Source organism: Meira miltonrushii, assembly GCF_003144205.1.
Source record: "Meira miltonrushii strain MCA 3882 unplaced genomic scaffold FA14scaffold_2, whole genome shotgun sequence".
Taxonomy (NCBI): Eukaryota; Fungi; Basidiomycota; class Exobasidiomycetes; order Exobasidiales; family Brachybasidiaceae; genus Meira; species Meira miltonrushii.
The window spans coordinates 3,747,796-3,764,997 of record NW_020289944.1 but is presented as its reverse complement, the minus strand read 5'-3'; the positions used below and the strand labels follow the sequence as shown (position 1 = coordinate 3,764,997).

The following is a 17,202-nucleotide window of genomic DNA, read 5'->3' as shown; positions in this document are numbered from 1 at the left end:
TTTCATTATTGCTATAGGAACAGCTTTGACGATCTTGCTACTTATCCCCTTGTTGAGCTGGCTAGCATCTTCGACGAATAAGATGAGAAGTGAATCTATTCTGAAAAACGAAAAACATTTGACAGAAGTCATCATTCCTAATTATTGGCGATTACCCGAAGCAATGCATCCTTCTGCAAGCGGAATACGAAAGCACAAGCGACCATTACCGCCCGGAACAACGAAATTGTCTTCATTCGGAGGGCCATTCTCATTGGAAACGACCGTTGATTCGATGCCATCGACGAAAACGGAGAAGGAGAAGAAGCCGGTCACAATAGAAGAGGCTGTTGGAGGATCGTTCTTGCCTCAATTGAATGGTGTGATCTGGAGCGCAGAGGACCCCGATGAAGGCGTCTTCGTCTACAGGGAGCCCTTCTCGGGCAATTTAGTCGTTGAAGACGTAACGCACCGCAAGAAAGAGATCACAGGGCAAGGCGAAGTAGCAAAAGGAGGTGGAAAAGTCACCTTCGTTAAAGGAGCGGATGTGAAAGATGAAAATGGAAAACAAATCAATTTCCATAATTTCAAAATCAGCCCGGATATGCGATTTGTTCTCTTTTTCAGTGACAAGAAGCAACAATGGCGTCATTCTACTTTCAGTAAGGTATGGTTACACGATGTCAGTACGCACTCTACCCAGCAGCTTGGGAAAAATATCACAGAGCCAACAATTGCAACTGCAGAATGGTCAAAGAGATCATACGTCTCCTTCGTTGAGAATAACGATCTTTTCCTCATCAAAGACGTGCACAACGTCAAAAATCAAATCAGCATCACAAACGATGGAAATAAGAACATTTTTAATGCAGTTCCAGATTGGGTGTATGAAGAAGAAGTCTTTTCCGGCGACACAGCACATTGGTGGTCACCCGATGGAAACAGGTTGGTCTTCTTGCGCTTCGATGAAGCTGCTGTGATGACGTATTCGTTTCCGATTTACAACCCAACTGAAAAGAATGGAAAAGCACTCCTTTATCCTGATACGGTTGATATGAAATATCCAAAACCTGGAACGCCCAATCCAAAAGTTAGTGTTCATGTGTACGATGCGGTGACTGGTCTTAAATCTTCGCTCAAAGCACCAAGTAAAAGAGCGTCAGCTGAAGCGGATGGAAGTGATGCGGTCACAATCGATGTGGCTATGGCACAGGCAAGAGAAGAAAAGTTGGTGACAGAAGTGAAATGGTTGAGCGATAGCAAGCTGATTATACGTGAAACAAACAGAGTCAGCGATGTGGGCAGACATGTCGTCTACGATTCAAATAATGCCAAGAAAGATGCTAGTGGAAGTGCAGGAACGATTGAAGGAAAAGTGTCGCGGCGTGAAATGACAAGTAAGACAGGAGGCTGGATCACAGTGGACCAAGATATCCACACTTTACTCGACTCAGGTTCTGGTGGATCAACGGAATATGTTGATATTGTCGCTGTACCAAATGGATATAGACACATTGCCTATTACCGCAACGCCGAACAGGCTCAACCCATCTTCCTCACAACAGGAGAATGGGAAGTCGAGAAGATCGTGTTTGTACACAACCGACGAGTCTACTTCTCAGCGGCCTATCCGAGGCCTGCAGTGCGTCATATTCTGTATGTTGACGTGCCAAAGAATGGCGAAAAGGTCACGCCTGAGGAGCGACCCAAATCATTGACGAATATCCACGAAACGGCTTGGTATGAAGTTGAATTTGATCCAAAAGGCAATTATTATCAGCTAACATACAAAGGACCACATCTTCCATGGGTAAAAGTCTTTTCTTTACGTGATCCCAAATTTGAATTGGTTTTGCAGGAAAACAATGGTTTGCAAAAGATCGTTGCTGATTATCATCAACCTCAAAGATTGTTCTACAATATCACACTATCCGATAAAACTATTGTGTCCGCGCAAGATTTTAGACCCCACGATTTTGACGGCAGTGGAGCGATACGATATCCCGTCTTGATCAAAGTGTACGGAGGACCAAATTCTCAAATGGTAGATGCCAAATGGAGTATGGCAGATTGGGCAACCTATTTGACGTGCACGCTGGGTTATATTGTCATCGTTCTTGATGGACGTGGAACTGGTTTACGAGGTCGTGCATATCGTGATGTGGTTTCATGGGAATTGGGAGCGTACGAATCGCACGATGTTGTACATGCTGCAGAAGCCATTCGAAGGCTTCCATACGTAGCACAAAGCAAAGTGGGTATTTGGGGATGGTCATTTGGCGGATACCTAACAGCAAAGGCGCTTGAACGTGATTCTGGCACGTTTGATCTGGGAATGTCCGTTGCTCCAGTTGCTCGATGGGAATTTTACGATACAATCTATACGGAAAGATATATGAAAACGCCTCATTTGAACAAAGAAGGATATGAGAACAGTTCTGTTCATATCAATAAAGGTTTTCAAAATTCACAATTCTTACTCGCTCAAGGATCGGCTGATGATAATGTACACTTTCAAGGTAGTGCCCAATTGTTGGACCAATTAACTGGCCATCAGATTCGAGGATTTTGGTTCAGGATGTTTCCTGATTCTGCACATAGTATCGATAAGCGTGGTGCATATCTGGAGCTTTATCAATTCATGACGAGGTTCTTGGTTTATAATTGGGGCGCAGGCGGAAAGCGTTTGTTCAGGTACAAAGACACAAAGGAGACGATTGAATGAATGATATGAGCCCACACTGTATTTTTACGATTATGTTGTCAATATAAGTACAATATCTCTATATTTGAAAGTCTGACTTTAATCGGCTGATTCATCGATGTGATCTAGAATTGCACGACAAATATCAGCTGTCAGAGCATTTTGTGGCTTTTCCATCTCATTGCTTTCCCCTTCGTCCAAGGGAGCGAGTCCAACGGAAGCTTCATACCCTCTAATGAGGGCCACATCGGAAATCGGTCGATGATTGTGTGATAGTATTGCAACGATCTCCAACATTCGACCGATTCGACGACGAACAGAGTTGGATACGATGTCGTTTGCGTCAGAGTAAATTGCTTCGATATCACGACCTGTTCCGGTGGTGATATTGACTTTTCCTGTGTCAAGCATGGAGATCCACAAGACGCCATTCAAGCCGATGATTATTTCCAGTCCTAGTTCTTCCAATCGTACGAAATGGCTCTTCAACCTTCGAATCAAGCATGGGTTCACAATCGCAAGCTGTCCGTTACGTAATTTACCATAATTCAGACTACGAGTGTGTAAGCTTGTGGATCCGTCATGAAAGAGCGATTGAACTTCACAAACGAGTAAATCGCCTTCTTTGAAATAATTGCGCATTTCCAGTTCATCAGACTCAAGCTTTCTTCTTTGAATACCACCGGGTAAATTGATACTACTCAAAAGAAGATTGGCTTCTTGACGTGAACGAACGTCTACTCTCCATCTTCGATTACCCGGTTGCAAATCAGTGATTCGTCCGACGACAAGATCACCAACTTCTGGTGCATATCTTGTTTTGAGTGAATTGACGCTGATTAGCTTGTTTGTCTTTCGTACTACGCCGCACAACGATGATCGAATCAGAGGTGCTGCACCATCCGAGACGGAAGCAGAAGAAAGGTAAGCACCATGTCCACGCATGAACGTGACAGAAGAAGCGATCGCTTGACCAGCGGTTGCTAGTCTTGTCGAAGATTCGCTTTCACCCATCATATCTTCATCCATTTCACCATCTTCTTCTGTTTCGAACATCTGTTGATCTCCATCTTGATCTGCTCTGCTTTTTGAGCTTTGTCCATGTCCTGATAAATGCAGATATGATGTTGATGCACCATTATTGGATGAGAATTGTGATGATGCTGGCGTATGGGATATTTGAAAGGTGGCCATATTTTCACTTCAGTATGATCAAGGCAATAAGTTAAGATTTGAGAAGAAATGTTTTTTAGCGTTTGGATGATCAAAATTTATTAAACGCGTGAACAAGGCTGAATGCAGATCTTAAGCAGAAGTGAGCACGCAATCAGTCTGACGGAAAAACGCACAGACGGTTGAGAGGATTCAAAGTATCGAGAAGAACGTAGGAGAAGAAGATCTTCCCGTTTGCAATCAGAACATTCCTTCCTATCATATCCAACTACACAAAAATGTCTACATCTCGTATCAACGTTGCAATCATCGGCGTCGGCTTGGTCGGCAGTGAGGTAATCTCACAATTGGTAACAGCAGCCAACTTGAAGAAAACATTCGCAATCGTTGCTTTGCAAAACAGCAAAAAGACTCTTTTGATCGATCCAAAATCAGACGGTGCTAATGCTTTGTCTGATTGGAAGACAAAATTAACCAACAGCTCTCAATCTGCTTTGCCTTTGCCGGAACTCACAAGCCATCTGGCTAAATTGGGAAACCATACAGTCGTCGTTGATAATACCTCTAATGATGATGTTGCTTCATTTTACCCAAACTTCCTCAAAGCTGGCTTGAGTGTTGTAACCCCCAACAAAAAGGCATTCTCATCTTCTTTGGAATTATACAAGCAAATCTTACAGGCAGCTGCAACACCTTCGACTTCAACCGGCAAGACACCTTTGTTGTACGGAGAAAGTACAGTTGGTGCCGGTTTGCCAATTCTATCAACATTGAAGGACATCGTTGAAACTGGTGACGAAGTCGTAAAAATTGAAGGTATCTTGAGTGGTACTCTCAGCTACATCTTCAATGAATGGTCAACACCAAAAGGAAGCACTAAGAAATTCTCTGATATCGTCAAAATTGCCAAGGAGCAAGGTTACACTGAACCACATCCAGGAGATGATTTATCGGGTAGTGATGTAGCACGTAAGCTTGCAATTCTTTCCAGATTGATCCCAAGCTTGCGTGACGAACTTCCTCAAGGATACCAGTCCGTAGCCACTCGCAGCCTCACACCCGCTCCTTTGGCTGACGTGAAGGATGGTCAAGAATTCGTGGATAAATTACCACAATTCGATGCAGATTTCGATGCATTGAACTCGGAAGCACAAAAAAACGGAAACGTGTTACGTTACGTTGGTGTGATTGATGTACAAAAGAAGGAGATCAAAGCAAGTTTGGAACAATACCCTGCCACACATCCATTCGCAACCTCATTGCAAGATTCCACTTCAACAGTCGCATTTACCACTAAAAGATTTAATAAATTCCCAATGAGCGTTACTGGAGCAGGTGCAGGTGCTGCCGTTACCGCACATGGTGTCATCTCTGATTTGATCAAAGTTGCTGAAAGACGTTCAACGGAATCTGATCGACCTCTTTGATCGGTATTTGTACCTGCATAGCAAATTTATTGTCGCTGCTAATTGTAAATGCAATGAGTCAAAAAGCAAAGAGATGAATTATCAATAAGCAATACAGTGATGAACGAGAATACAGAGAAAGAATTATTAGGGGCGAATAAAATAATAGTAGGCACCGTACACCGCTTCCCGAAATCCCTGCCATGATCACTTGAATGAGGGGCTTCCATTGTATGAGGTCGTGTTACCGGCAGCGAGAAAATTTTGAAGCATATCCATCTCTGGCATCTGTTGAGCACGTTGATTGGTGGTTGTTGGATGCAATTGAAGATGTTGATGGACATCTGGAGAAATACTAGTATAACCATTAGTAGATTGAGAAGGAGAAATTTTTCGAAAACCACCATCATAAAGTTGTGAAGGTGGATGAGAGTGAGAGAGTGGAACGAGCATTGGTTGATCGGAAGAATATGATGTTGTTGTTGTGATTGTTTGTTGTTGAAGATGCATAGCTGCAAGATTGTCCGAATATGATCTACATGCACCTCCTTCTGGAACTTGTGTATTGATTGGTACTTGTGTTGGGACATATGCAGGTTGAATAGGATACTGTTGTGGTTGCATTGATACTTGCATCATCGGATTCGATCTTCCGGCATGTGTCGTTGGAGGCAATAAAGCCGGACTCTGCATTCCAGTACTTGTTGGCAATGAGGCATACTTCGGCTCACTTTGAGGCATTAAAGGATGACTATAAATGCCATCACTTTGACTACGTTTCTCGTGTGGTTGACTGCCGCCTCCTCGGAACGTCGGTCTTGCGCTTGAACTATACCCAATCTGTTGTAAAGTCAAGGGGGACTCGTACGCATTATGACCTTGTCCACCGTTCCATGGGTTTTGCCATGAAGGCCATGAAGCATTATGCCAATCACGTTTAGTCATTCCTCTGAGCGAGTCATAATGTCCGTCAATATGATGTGCTGATTTTAAGAAGGGGGAGATAAAGTGTGTCAGCGTCTTCAAGTTCTTTTTTTCAATTTTCATCCTGTACTCACAATCCATACGTCTGTAATCAGTCGGGTGCTGAAAATGCTGATGTGTATCATGCGCAGGTAAAGACATTCTACTTCTTCGTTTTGGCTGATAACGATAATTCGGATATTGTTTTTGATGTTCAAGTTTATGTTTAGCTGCCAATTTTGCATAATGTTCTTTTACCTCTTCAGATTCATTTTTCCACATTTGCGAAACCATTCTTGATATTTGTGCTTGTAAGCAATTTGCTCCTCCTCCAGTTTCATCGATTCGATCCACATTTGTAGGTGAAAGAGATTTAACGCATTCTTGCGTGGATGTTGGATGGAGTTCATCTTTCATGAAAGGTCCACCTTGTACAGAAGGGCAATCATAACTTGAAGTACTTGACGAACTTGAAGAAAGATTTCTTGGCTTTTGATGTTTTGAAAGCATGGAAGATTTGCGTTCACGTTGGATTTCACGCATTTTATCCGATCTGTACAAGATCCATGCATTGGGTGGCCTTGGAGGCAAGGCAGAGCGATTTCCCCTCCTTCGTTTGCTGATGTCAAAACTCAATAACGGTTCGGCCATCATTGCGAATAAGTTTCAAGGATTTGTGATTGTAAGAACGATATCAATTGTTTGTTTCTTATGATTGACGATGATTGTGATTGTAGTAAAGAAGAAAGCCAAAAAAGGATGGAGTTGATTGTTTAATCAGGTTCTAGAATATTTTCGAATGCCTTGAATGGGAAATTGTGCATTTCCAAACGATTGATCTTGAAGAGATGACTAAACTGTAAAGAAGGCTCACTTGCATCCATTCGGCATTACTTTGATTAAGTTTTCTGTCCCAGAAACCTCAAGCCGATGAAGGTCCCACTTTGATCATTGTCATGCTTCGTTCGGTGAGTTCTTTATGGTGAAAAGAGGTTGAACTATCAAGCCATGAAATGGATGCAAACAGAGACAACAAGACAATATACACACTTACTTTAACACAATGAACTTGGAATGACAATAGATCTTCGACTTTTGCGGTTCAACGTTTTAGTGTATTCCACATGGATGTTCGGAAAGTAGGGGAGAAATAACAAAAAAAGAGAAAGAAAGTTAACATCACAGTGAAAATGTGCCTTGATACCTTAATTAAGATTTGAACGGTAGAGGTGCACTTCTACGTACATGGCAGACATCACCTTGCATATTTTTACACTTTTATTTTCTCTCTTCTTTTCGGCATCAATCGGGTCCATGTGTTCATGTGCGGTTAAAAGCTTGGCTATTGTGCAACAGTGAGAGGATCACAAGGCCTAGACCTTTAAATCGATTCCTCGGCAATTTAATTCAGTGGCATTGATGTGTTGCATGAAGTCCTACTCATCCATCATTGTGTGTAGAGGAAATGTTAAAGACAGTCATGGAAGAGGTACCAGAAGGTAAGAAATAGAGGAGGGTCAATCGGGAATGATTACACGGTTCATATGCTCGGACGAACTGTTGGATGAAGAAGCTACTTCAACGTTTACTTTAGTTATGAGAAAAAAGGGTTTCATCAATTCGATCGTGGCGGCGGATGAGGGGAAACTGTTGAGATTCACAAAAGGGGCGAACTTTTTGTTGTTTTCGGTAAATCGGGAGTACCGCATATTCTTTTTGACAGGTAAAGTACATCACTTCGTTCGAAAAAGAGAGAATTCACAGTCAATTACCATGACATACATTCAAAACGCTAAAATAGAATCTTGATTTCAGAGTTGCACAGCTCATTCGCACTTTGAGCTTCAAAAAGAAATCAATGAAGCTTTTCCACTGTTCGGATTATTATTTTATATTTTAAGCTTAAGATGCATGATGCAAGTCTAAACCTTATGGTCATTCATCGTGCCGTTAATGTTGAATGTGTATGTGGGGGAGTGATCAAGTGACACTGGCTTCCGATCATCTTCCTCGGAACGTACGTACGGTACACAAGATAAAAAGGTCTAGACCCGATATGTGGGTCGAATTTGTAGGAAGTACGAGACATGCATGCATGGTGAAAAGCAGTGTTCTTTAGTTTTGACTTACCGAGCTTGACAAGGGCGTCAAACGTTCGCGCTAACAAAAAACGTTGAGGCTTTTTCTTACTCAATGACAGTTAAAAGTAAGAATCACAAGGTACTATGCTCTTCACTTCGGCCTTCACTTTTTCCAAACGCACATGAACGCCCACGCACATCTAACGTCTTTTTGCACCTTGAAATCAAGATAGGCAATCTCTTCTTACCGATTCACGATCCGATCGGCAGGGAAAAGGGAGTGTTGTTCTTGTGCAAATGTGCGCATATATGCACATACTTTGGTCATCGTAGAATGTTACTGCAAGTGAGAAACCTGAGAGGAACTTCATATAACATTTTAGTCATAAATTTGCCCAATTTAATGGTAGTCCATCCATCTTTCGCTTCCGCTTCGTCTGAAGATGACTGGACTACCGATCACTAGAGGGCAATAAAGAGATACATTTGAGAAGTATACTGCTCAATCGAAACCGAATAAAGTATCGTTTAGAGTGATAATATCATGACCTTTAAACAGGAGAAGAAGGAGTGGAAAGTGTAAAATTGTCTGATAGCAATAATTCTGTGTTTGATGTCGGTATATCGGGAAACTCTTACAGTCGTTTGGTTGCAAGATTGAAAGACAGAGAAGAAGAGCCATTTCAGTAGTTAAAAGAGATGAAACCTTGCACATTTTCACGCTAATCTCTGTCAAAGTAGCGCGCCAGTCATCGTTGTTGAAATTCTTTTTGAGGCAAATGCTGATTTTCCCATGGATGTACCATGCACACTGCATAAAGGGTCATCATAAGCTCTCTTTTTTGACCGATCATTTCCACGGACATTACTGCAACAGGAAATCACCGGAAACATTATCTTCCGAGGTCATTCTAGGAATAGAAGATGATCATTACATAAGTTCTCCCACGTGAGATTCAAACAATGGTGCAGATATTCTCGTAGAGCAGTAGACTTGGTAATTAGGCTTTTCCTGCTCTCGTCGTTGTGGGCAAGGATGATTGAACAAACCTTGAAGTAATAAGCTTATTGTTGATTGCACTGACTTTCAGGAACAAAAACGCGGAAATCGGGAAATTGAAACGCTAGTGGAGTCATTCATTTTGACTTCCAGAAAAAATGTTTAAATGATTTGACTCTTTCCACATCTGTTCATCTCGCAACCTCCATCTTTCCACAAGATGTCCTTCTCCGACGTTCAACCGATCAAAGATGGTCAGAACCTTCTTTCGATCATGCGAGAAAATTGCAAAAAAGCAAGAATCGCATCTCACATTGAATTAAAAGAAGATGCAATCGATAGCTTCCTACTCAACGTTTTACCTGCAGACCCATCTCCCTCTGAGCTGGGATCTTGGCTTGCTTCTGGATTTAAGCTTCCACTTGCTTATCCATCCTTACATGCAGAAGTGAATGTTCTATGTCATTTGTGCATGTTGAATTCTTTGAGTGGTTATCGAACCGCATTTCATAAAGCATTAGGACAAGGAGCACACAAGACAATCGTACAAATCGTAATGTCACTCTATATTGCCGATCCGGCAGGAGATTCAAGTCGTCCGTTAAGTGCAGAAACATTAGTCTGTCTAACACCAATGATCTTGTTGGACTTACTCGGTTTGCCAACACACGAAGAAAAGAAACATGAATCCTCGCCGGCTGTCGTCATGGGCGTACGCAGAAGGGATGAGATTTATGAAGCATTGGAAACACTATGCATTGCAGCAAACGATACAGGAAAACGATTGATGGAAATGAAATGTCCTGACTTGGGTGTATTTGTGGAAAGAACGATCAAAGAATCGGCTCGGTTAGGAAAAACGGATGAGGAACGTGCCTCTTTGGCTGCCAATACTTTGATCACCGCTTTGCCAGTCTTTAATGACGCATACAATCTACCTCTGAAAAACGGAGAGACGATCCCCGTACACATTCACAAGCGTGCCCTTTTGCTTTTATCTTGGTTGCATTCCGCTTTCTTGTCTGGGGATCAAGGTAAAGCCAACTTCGAGAAACTACCTCTTCCCGATCCGGCCGTCTTGCCAGCTTTCGTTGATAATGTCATTCCATCTTTGTTAGTTCATTTTGGCATAATCGATTTACGAAACGCAAAGCAGAAAGGCTTACAGGAATGGAACGCAACTCTTTCCAACAAACAAAGTCAACCTGTCGAATCAGATTCAGTTCAAGCCGGTACCACACTTACACGGGAAGAAGCATACCTGATCAGAGCATGCAGTGTAGATGCATGTCATGCTATCATGCTTCGTGGCCGTCAACTCGGAAAAGAGAAGAATCGACTATGGTTGGAAGGAATCACTGAAGCATTGATCGACGGCTTCTTATGGACTCAAGCTAAACGACCTGATCTAACAATCGTTCCTCGAATGGTGGAGAAGAAGACATTCATGTACTGAAATGATAAAGTCTATGAAAAATTGTATACTATTGTACAAAAGTGCTACACATGCAATCAAACTATTTTCCAAACTTTTTCAAAGGATCTCCCTTCTTTTTAGGTCCTTGAGGTTTGCCGTTCAAGCGACCACCTCTACCTCTCGTACTAGAACCACCTCTTCCGCCTCTGCCTCCTCTACCACCCCTCTTGTGGAATGTTACATGACTCAATCCTTCCTGGCCATCTTCACGTTTACGTTTCTCCCCGCTATTTTCATCATCTGCAGCATCGCTGTCCAATCTCTTTGCTTGCTGACCTGCACGGATCCGAGGCATAAGATAATGTGGAATATGTTTCAGATGTGATTGAACACGAGTTGGATGTAAGATTTTATCATGACGCAAATAATCCAAATCGGTTGGATTATCTTCAAAATGTGCTTTTAGACGATCAGAATTTAGCATTTCTTGTTTCAATTCTCTTATTCTTGCTTCGCGAATTGCATGTTTTGTAACACTTCTTAATGCATCTTCCATACGATATCGGAATGCTTCAACTTGCTTTCGATCAAAGTGCCAATCTTTTATAGATTGATGTCGTGTTGATTCTTGTTTGACGATTGATTGCCATACTTTTGAATCATTCTCCGTCGTTGGACAAACAAGATGCTTTGAATGCGAAGCTCCCCGCATATCTTGTTCAAACACTTCCTCAGGCACAACAAATGAAAGCGAGGTTCCCGTCTTACCCGCTCTTGCTGTTCGTCCGACTCGATGGGTATATCCTTTTGCTGAAACAGGAAGATCAAAATTTAACACACAAGAAACCGACACGAAATCCACACCACGAGAGACACCATATTCGTTATTCTTCACTTTGCTCCCCGACTTCTTTTTCGCATTCTTTGCCTCGGCGTTGGCATCTTGCTCATCTTCTATTGCTGCTGCGTCTGCACCGAAACGACTTTCATCTGTCGCAATGATATAATCATATACTCCTTTATTGAACTCTTGCACGATGTGATATCTGCTGTTGACCGGAAGCTCTTCGTTCAAAACTGTACTCTTAACACCAAACTGTTCCAAAAACAGCTTCAACCTGTAACATCTGTCGATATCGTTGACGAAGATGATACATTTTCCCCGAATTAGACGCAATCGTAAGATAACATATGTCAATAAGAACTTGTCCGTTGCCGATTGAACTTGAACACAGTATTGTGTTAATGTTGATACCTCTGGATCGGGAATATCCAAGACTGCAGGCTTTTTCAAAACGAGGCCTTTTAATGCTTTCACGTCTTGTGTCATTGTTGCGCTCATACATAGACACTGTATTGATGAACTCAATTTTCCACTCGCCAGCAAAGCTCGTAAAGACTCGTTGTGTCCATAAGACAAGATCAAATCCGCTTCATCAATCGCCAGAGTTTCAACATGTTGCACGTCCAACGATCCGCTATCGACGTGACTGAACGCTTTTGATGGGGTAGAGACAACGATATCAGGTCTTTCAGCGAGGAGGACCTTGTGTACACTTTTTGATGCATCTCGTGCTACATTGACAACCTTGATCTCTTTATCCAAAAACGGTAGCAAAGCGCCTAGCTGTGCAGTCACTTGCTCACTCAACTCTCTTGTAGGAACCAATACAATCGCTCTTGTTACCTGATAGCTCATCTCACTAGGTGAAATAGCTTTCTTTGCCAACAAAATCTTTTGAAGTATTGGCAATCCGTACGAAAGCGTCTTACCACTTCCGGTCCTTGCTCGTGCCAAAATATCCGATCCAGCCAAAGCTAAAGGTAAAACGCTTGCTTGAACAGGTGTCGGATGAGAGAATCCTAGCTTTGCAAGAGCTCGTAGAAGTCGTACATCCAAAAGGTGGGCAACATCCTGGAAACTGGTAGCTGATTTACCCCCATTAGTCGAGCTTCCTTCTCCAACTTTAACCTCATCTTCTACATTGGCGGGTTGAGGGGCGATCGGAACAGCATTTTCGCTTGCTGCAACGATCGAGTCCTCTTCTCCGTTTGTCGACATCTTCGATAGTGCGATTGACTCGAAGGATGTGTTGTTATTCAAGAACAGAAGAAAGTGTTCCTGCAATAAGAACAAATTAAACTCACATTTCCAAAAATTTTGGAAGAGTGTTTGCACGTGAGCATTAAAGCTTAACGCGCTATTCATATTCATTAGGATGTTAGAAAAGCTTCCCATAGAAATGCACGGGGCATAAGAGTTCCAAAAAGATGGTTCCTTTTGCATGATCATGTATCTTGATTGATGGTCAAGATCGAGATGGCAATCAACAGTGCAGAGGTCGCATTGCAATCGATACGAACGGGAATATTGACAAACTTCGAAAGACAGAGCGAATTGCTCATATCGACACGAAAGGATCATTCTCATTCGGATGATTTATTACCTCCCGATCTGGTAGTGGATGTTTTGGCAGAGGGAACTTCAAATATCAAAGCTTACATCGAAGGCGAAATTGGAAAACAGGCAGAAGGAAGTCAAGATGCTATTAGAGATATTGTCAAACGTGATCTTCTATCTGTGGAATGCAAGAGATTCATCTTTGAAGTTTTATCCACTCTATCAACATTAGACGAAGATGAGGTACGACATGGCATTCGACGTCTTTTTGACCGATTCGATATCGTACTAAACCTCGACATTGAAGATGTAATAGAACCAACGTTGATGATGAGCATCCACGAAGATATTCTGGAGCGTTTACCAATCGAATCATGCTCACTACACTTCACATACATCGAGTCTAGAAAAGACCTATTAACCAAAGGTCTCTTGCCGACAAAAGGAAAAGGTCTCACACTCCTACGGATATGCAACGAACTCTTACGACGTCTGTCAAAGCCTATACGGCAGCATACAGTCTTTGCAGGTCGTGTATTGAGTTTGTTGAGTAGCGTCTTACCATCAGGCGAAAGAAGTGGTGTCAACTTTCGAGGTGATTTCAATGTAGACAACAAGACTACAATAGATGATGTCGCGATTGAAGAGAACGAAGACGAAGATGCAGCCCAAACAAAGGCAGGCGAGAATGAGGAAGATCAAGAGGATACTACACTGCCAAGCAAGGGCAAAAAATCGGAAAGTAAGCAAAGCAAAGAAGAACGTAAAGCTGCCGAAGCCAAAGCGCAGCGGGAAGCTGATGAAATTTTAGCCCAGTCACATTCTGATCCACGATTCTATGCAATGTTCTGGTCAGCGCAAAAATGGTTTGCCAATCCCACTTTACTCTTCCATGCTCTAACGGCAGATCAGGCGGCTGAAGAGGATGACATCGTATTACCCCGAAATGTCAAAGATCCAGCTCCAGAAGGCAGCAAGGGTCCGGTGAAGAACTTTCGTATCGTTACAAGGGCCATATTGAACGTATTCGCTGCTGTTGGGCGTATAGAGAAAGAACTGTCGGGAAAATCGATAATAGAAGAACGGAAACGAGTGTTAGATCAAGCCACAGCTGATGCAGCTCAAGCCCCTGATGCAGGACATAACGTCAGTGTCAGACAATCAAAGAAAGAAGACGCTGTCGATCCAGCAAACGATGATGGCTTTTTCCCGAAATATCTGACAGGTCAGAACCTTTTCGAGTATGAGATCCGAGATGCAAGTTTCAGAAGGCACATTCTGGTCCAATTCCTCATTCTTCTGCAGTTCATGTTGGGCTTCACCACCCAGAATAAGGAAAAGATGGAAAAGTACAAGAACAAACCGCTTCTCAATATGCTCAATTCTTCAAACTTCACCTTGGACGAAACCGATGAGCGATGGATTCACGAGATATGGAAAGATATCATTTCAACCCTGAATAGCATTCCACCGAATGGAAAAGCATACAGCGATGCTATTGTATTGGTATTGACCCGAGAGGTAAATTGGTTGAGATGGAAAGCGGAAGATTGTCGTCCAATCGATCGTGCTTCACTAACGAAAGAAGAATTGCAAGCATACACAAAAGCGTTCAAGACCTTTTCTCAACCTTTGAGACCTTATCCGCATTCTGTTGGAACAGCAGCTCTGTCCCGCCTTTGGGAAGATGGAGTGAGTAAACCTGAACCACAAATTCGAAAGATGGAGAATGCTGAGGGATTCGAAGTGGAAGTTAAAACCGATGGTTTGGATGAGCTTGAGATGGGACCTAGAATTCCTTCTCTCGAGCAATATGCATCACAAATCGCACAAAACGAACAAAAGGCAAAACGCAGAAGGGAAGATCTGGGCTACGAGCAACCGTTGCATTATGTTCTTTCTGTCTCCGTCCCGGCCGAGCAAAGAAAGAAGGAGGGTGAGAGAATCATAAAGGAAGAGAATGATTCCACTTTGGCAGATTTGGAACAAAGACGTAGTGTGCTTGCGTGGCGTGCGATGAGGATGGCAAGAACAACCAATTTAGGCTCATTGGGAAAGATGCGTTGTGAGATGCCAGATGGTTCTACAACTATTGGACCTCGTGTTGATGACGTTACTCGATTGATGCAAGCCATTTCGGATAAGGAAAACGGCATACCCGCATTGCCAACGCCTGCACCGAAAAAGGAAGAAGATGAGACTATGAAAGTTGATGAAAAGGCTGAACAATCAGCTGAACAAACAGTTGAAAATGTTGCAGCGGCGGAAGGAGAAGAAAAAGCAAACGAAGCTGAAGGAGAAGAGAAGGCAAAGGAAGAGGAAGGAGAAGAGGCTACAGCTGACTCGCCAGAGTATGAACCTGAAGAGAATGCAACCTTTCCGCTCGAAGGGGAGACATCCTTGGAAGTTACCGCGACCGAGACTGCAGACACAGCAATGAAAGGTGAAGAAACACCGAAAGCAGCGGTAGATGACCAAGAACAAGCATCAGACGCCCAGGAACAAGATACAAACACCGGCGAACAGGAAGGCGAAGATACCAAGATGGAGGAATGAAGAGAGATCTATTAGCATATGTATATTATTCAAGTAGCATTTTGCGATACTAGAAAATATGAAATTGCATCCGTCAGGACAAGCTGAAGTAAAATGAAAGCAACAGATATACAGACGAAGATGTATGAATGAAAGCAGGTAAAGCCTGCTAAAAATCGATATGCTCTCTTGCAGAATTGATGGCTTTCTCTAGAGCTTCTGCTGGTTGTTGCAATGCGCCGCCAGCAGATGAAGCCGAATTGGCAGAAGGGTTGAGCGAATCGAAAGCTTGACGTAGGAAATTATACTTTTGTCCTCCAACCAATAAGATGATCCAATATACCGCAACAAAGATTGCCAAGCTGACCGTTCCAGGTGAATTTGCCAATGCTTCGCTTAAGCCGAAACTCTTTGCTGATTCTCCTTTCTTCCACCTTGACCATGTTTCATCTCTTTGATCTCTGTGTAAACGTGCCATTCTCACGTTCCAATCCAACATCTTTTGCTTTTCAATATGGTAGATACACACCGTTGGAGCAGCGATGATGTTGAGCTTACTTGCTAAGTGGACACGAGAGAATGGGCGTAAGTAAGCTTCTCCAGATGTATCGGTCTTTGATAGTGATTCATCGATATCGAACTCTTGTGCCAATAAGAAGTTCTCATTATTGAACAAAGGCGGTAAAGGCTCATCGTCCGTTCCTGCAGAAGGTGATGTTGAATTTGCTGTACTGGGAGAAGGCAAAGAACTTCCATCGTTCCAAACCATCGAAACCCATGGTTGTCCCTTCACTCCAGCTTTATACCATTGTTCATCCACATCCACACTAACGTAAATCACCTTGAATTCTCGTTGATGTTCTCTTGCAAATTCGCTAATGGTATTATGGTATTCCTTGAGCGGTTGTCCGGCCCATTGACTACTGAAATAAAAAGCTACGATCTTGACGCCATCAAAGAATTCTTTCAGATTGATCGCATGTCCCTTGTCGTCTACCAATCTTAATCTTCTTAGAAGTGGATCGGGATGTTGATAGTGAGATTGAGGTGGTAGTTTCTTATGATTTGTATCTGCCTTCAATGCAGGTTTCAATATACCGCTCGTATTTCCAACTGCACCGGTCGATGAGCCTGAAGGTGTCATGCTTACTGAGCCCGGGGGCAAACCTTCCACTGCTTCTCCTGCACCTGTCGAAGAACCAGAAGCCACTCTTCTTGATGAACCTGATGCATTGTTCTGACTTTGTATCTGTGATGATGATGAACTTTCTCCACCTTTTGCTGTTTGATCTAAAATCGTTGGAACGTTTCCGTTTGGCGGTGATGAAATTGAAGGAGGTCCAAATGAAACACTTCTCCGAGCAGCAGGTGCAGTATTTGTGGAAGGTTTTAGTAATTCTCCTTCCTGTGACATTTTTGACTTGATTGATTATGATGGTAATAATGATGACAATCAATCAATCAATGTTACATTCATATTCAACGGCAAGATACGAGTTTCGATTGGCAACAAACGCGCTGCCTTGCCTTTCTGCGCACGGAG

General features: G+C 42.7%; 8 protein-coding genes across 8 annotated transcripts; 4 read left to right on the top strand and 4 right to left on the bottom strand.

Annotated features, from left to right (window-relative positions):
• Positions 1-274: 274 nt before the first annotated feature.
• FA14DRAFT_122548 (uncharacterized protein) lies at positions 275-2,704 on the top strand (the record flags this gene model as incomplete). The annotated part of the gene is made up of 1 exon (XM_025496520.1): positions 275-2,704. The coding sequence occupies one exon, from the start codon at positions 275-277 to the stop codon at positions 2,702-2,704; it is 2,430 nt and encodes an 809-aa protein (XP_025356407.1).
• On the bottom strand, positions 2,686-3,905 carry FA14DRAFT_160976 (uncharacterized protein). The gene has a single exon (XM_025498914.1). The coding sequence runs from the start codon at positions 3,875-3,877 to the stop codon at positions 2,783-2,785; it is 1,095 nt and encodes a 364-aa protein (XP_025356406.1). The 5' UTR covers positions 3,878-3,905; the 3' UTR covers positions 2,686-2,782.
• A 229-nt stretch (positions 3,906-4,134) lies between these two features.
• Positions 4,135-5,283, top strand: FA14DRAFT_146292 (putative HOM6-homoserine dehydrogenase; the record flags this gene model as incomplete). The annotated part of the gene is made up of 1 exon (XM_025497308.1): positions 4,135-5,283. One exon carries the CDS (start codon positions 4,135-4,137, stop codon positions 5,281-5,283), a length of 1,149 nt encoding a protein of 382 aa, XP_025356405.1.
• Positions 5,284-5,469: 186 nt separating this feature from the next.
• On the bottom strand, positions 5,470-6,876 carry FA14DRAFT_172680 (uncharacterized protein; the record flags this gene model as incomplete). Its single annotated transcript, XM_025500424.1, has 1 exon — positions 5,470-6,876. The coding sequence occupies one exon, from the start codon at positions 6,874-6,876 to the stop codon at positions 5,470-5,472; it is 1,407 nt and encodes a 468-aa protein (XP_025356404.1).
• A 2,183-nt stretch (positions 6,877-9,059) lies between these two features.
• FA14DRAFT_172679 (uncharacterized protein) lies at positions 9,060-11,189 on the top strand. Its single transcript, XM_025500423.1, has one exon. It carries the CDS (start codon positions 9,527-9,529, stop codon positions 10,760-10,762), a length of 1,236 nt encoding a protein of 411 aa, XP_025356403.1. The 5' UTR covers positions 9,060-9,526; the 3' UTR covers positions 10,763-11,189.
• FA14DRAFT_51774 (DEAD-domain-containing protein) lies at positions 10,793-12,862 on the bottom strand. Its single transcript, XM_025502458.1, has one exon. It carries the CDS (start codon positions 12,783-12,785, stop codon positions 10,824-10,826), a length of 1,962 nt encoding a protein of 653 aa, XP_025356402.1. The 5' UTR covers positions 12,786-12,862; the 3' UTR covers positions 10,793-10,823.
• Positions 12,863-13,043: 181 nt separating this feature from the next.
• FA14DRAFT_121455 (uncharacterized protein) lies at positions 13,044-15,680 on the top strand (the record flags this gene model as incomplete). Its single annotated transcript, XM_025496465.1, has 2 exons — positions 13,044-13,757; positions 13,872-15,680. The coding sequence occupies 2 exons, from the start codon at positions 13,044-13,046 to the stop codon at positions 15,678-15,680; spliced, it is 2,523 nt and encodes an 840-aa protein (XP_025356401.1).
• Positions 15,681-15,984: 304 nt separating this feature from the next.
• On the bottom strand, positions 15,985-16,764 carry FA14DRAFT_107460 (uncharacterized protein; the record flags this gene model as incomplete). Its single annotated transcript, XM_025495808.1, has 1 exon — positions 15,985-16,764. A coding segment is annotated over one exon (780 nt), but the record flags the coding sequence as incomplete, so codon positions are not given.
• Between the last annotated feature and the right edge of the window lie 438 nt (positions 16,765-17,202).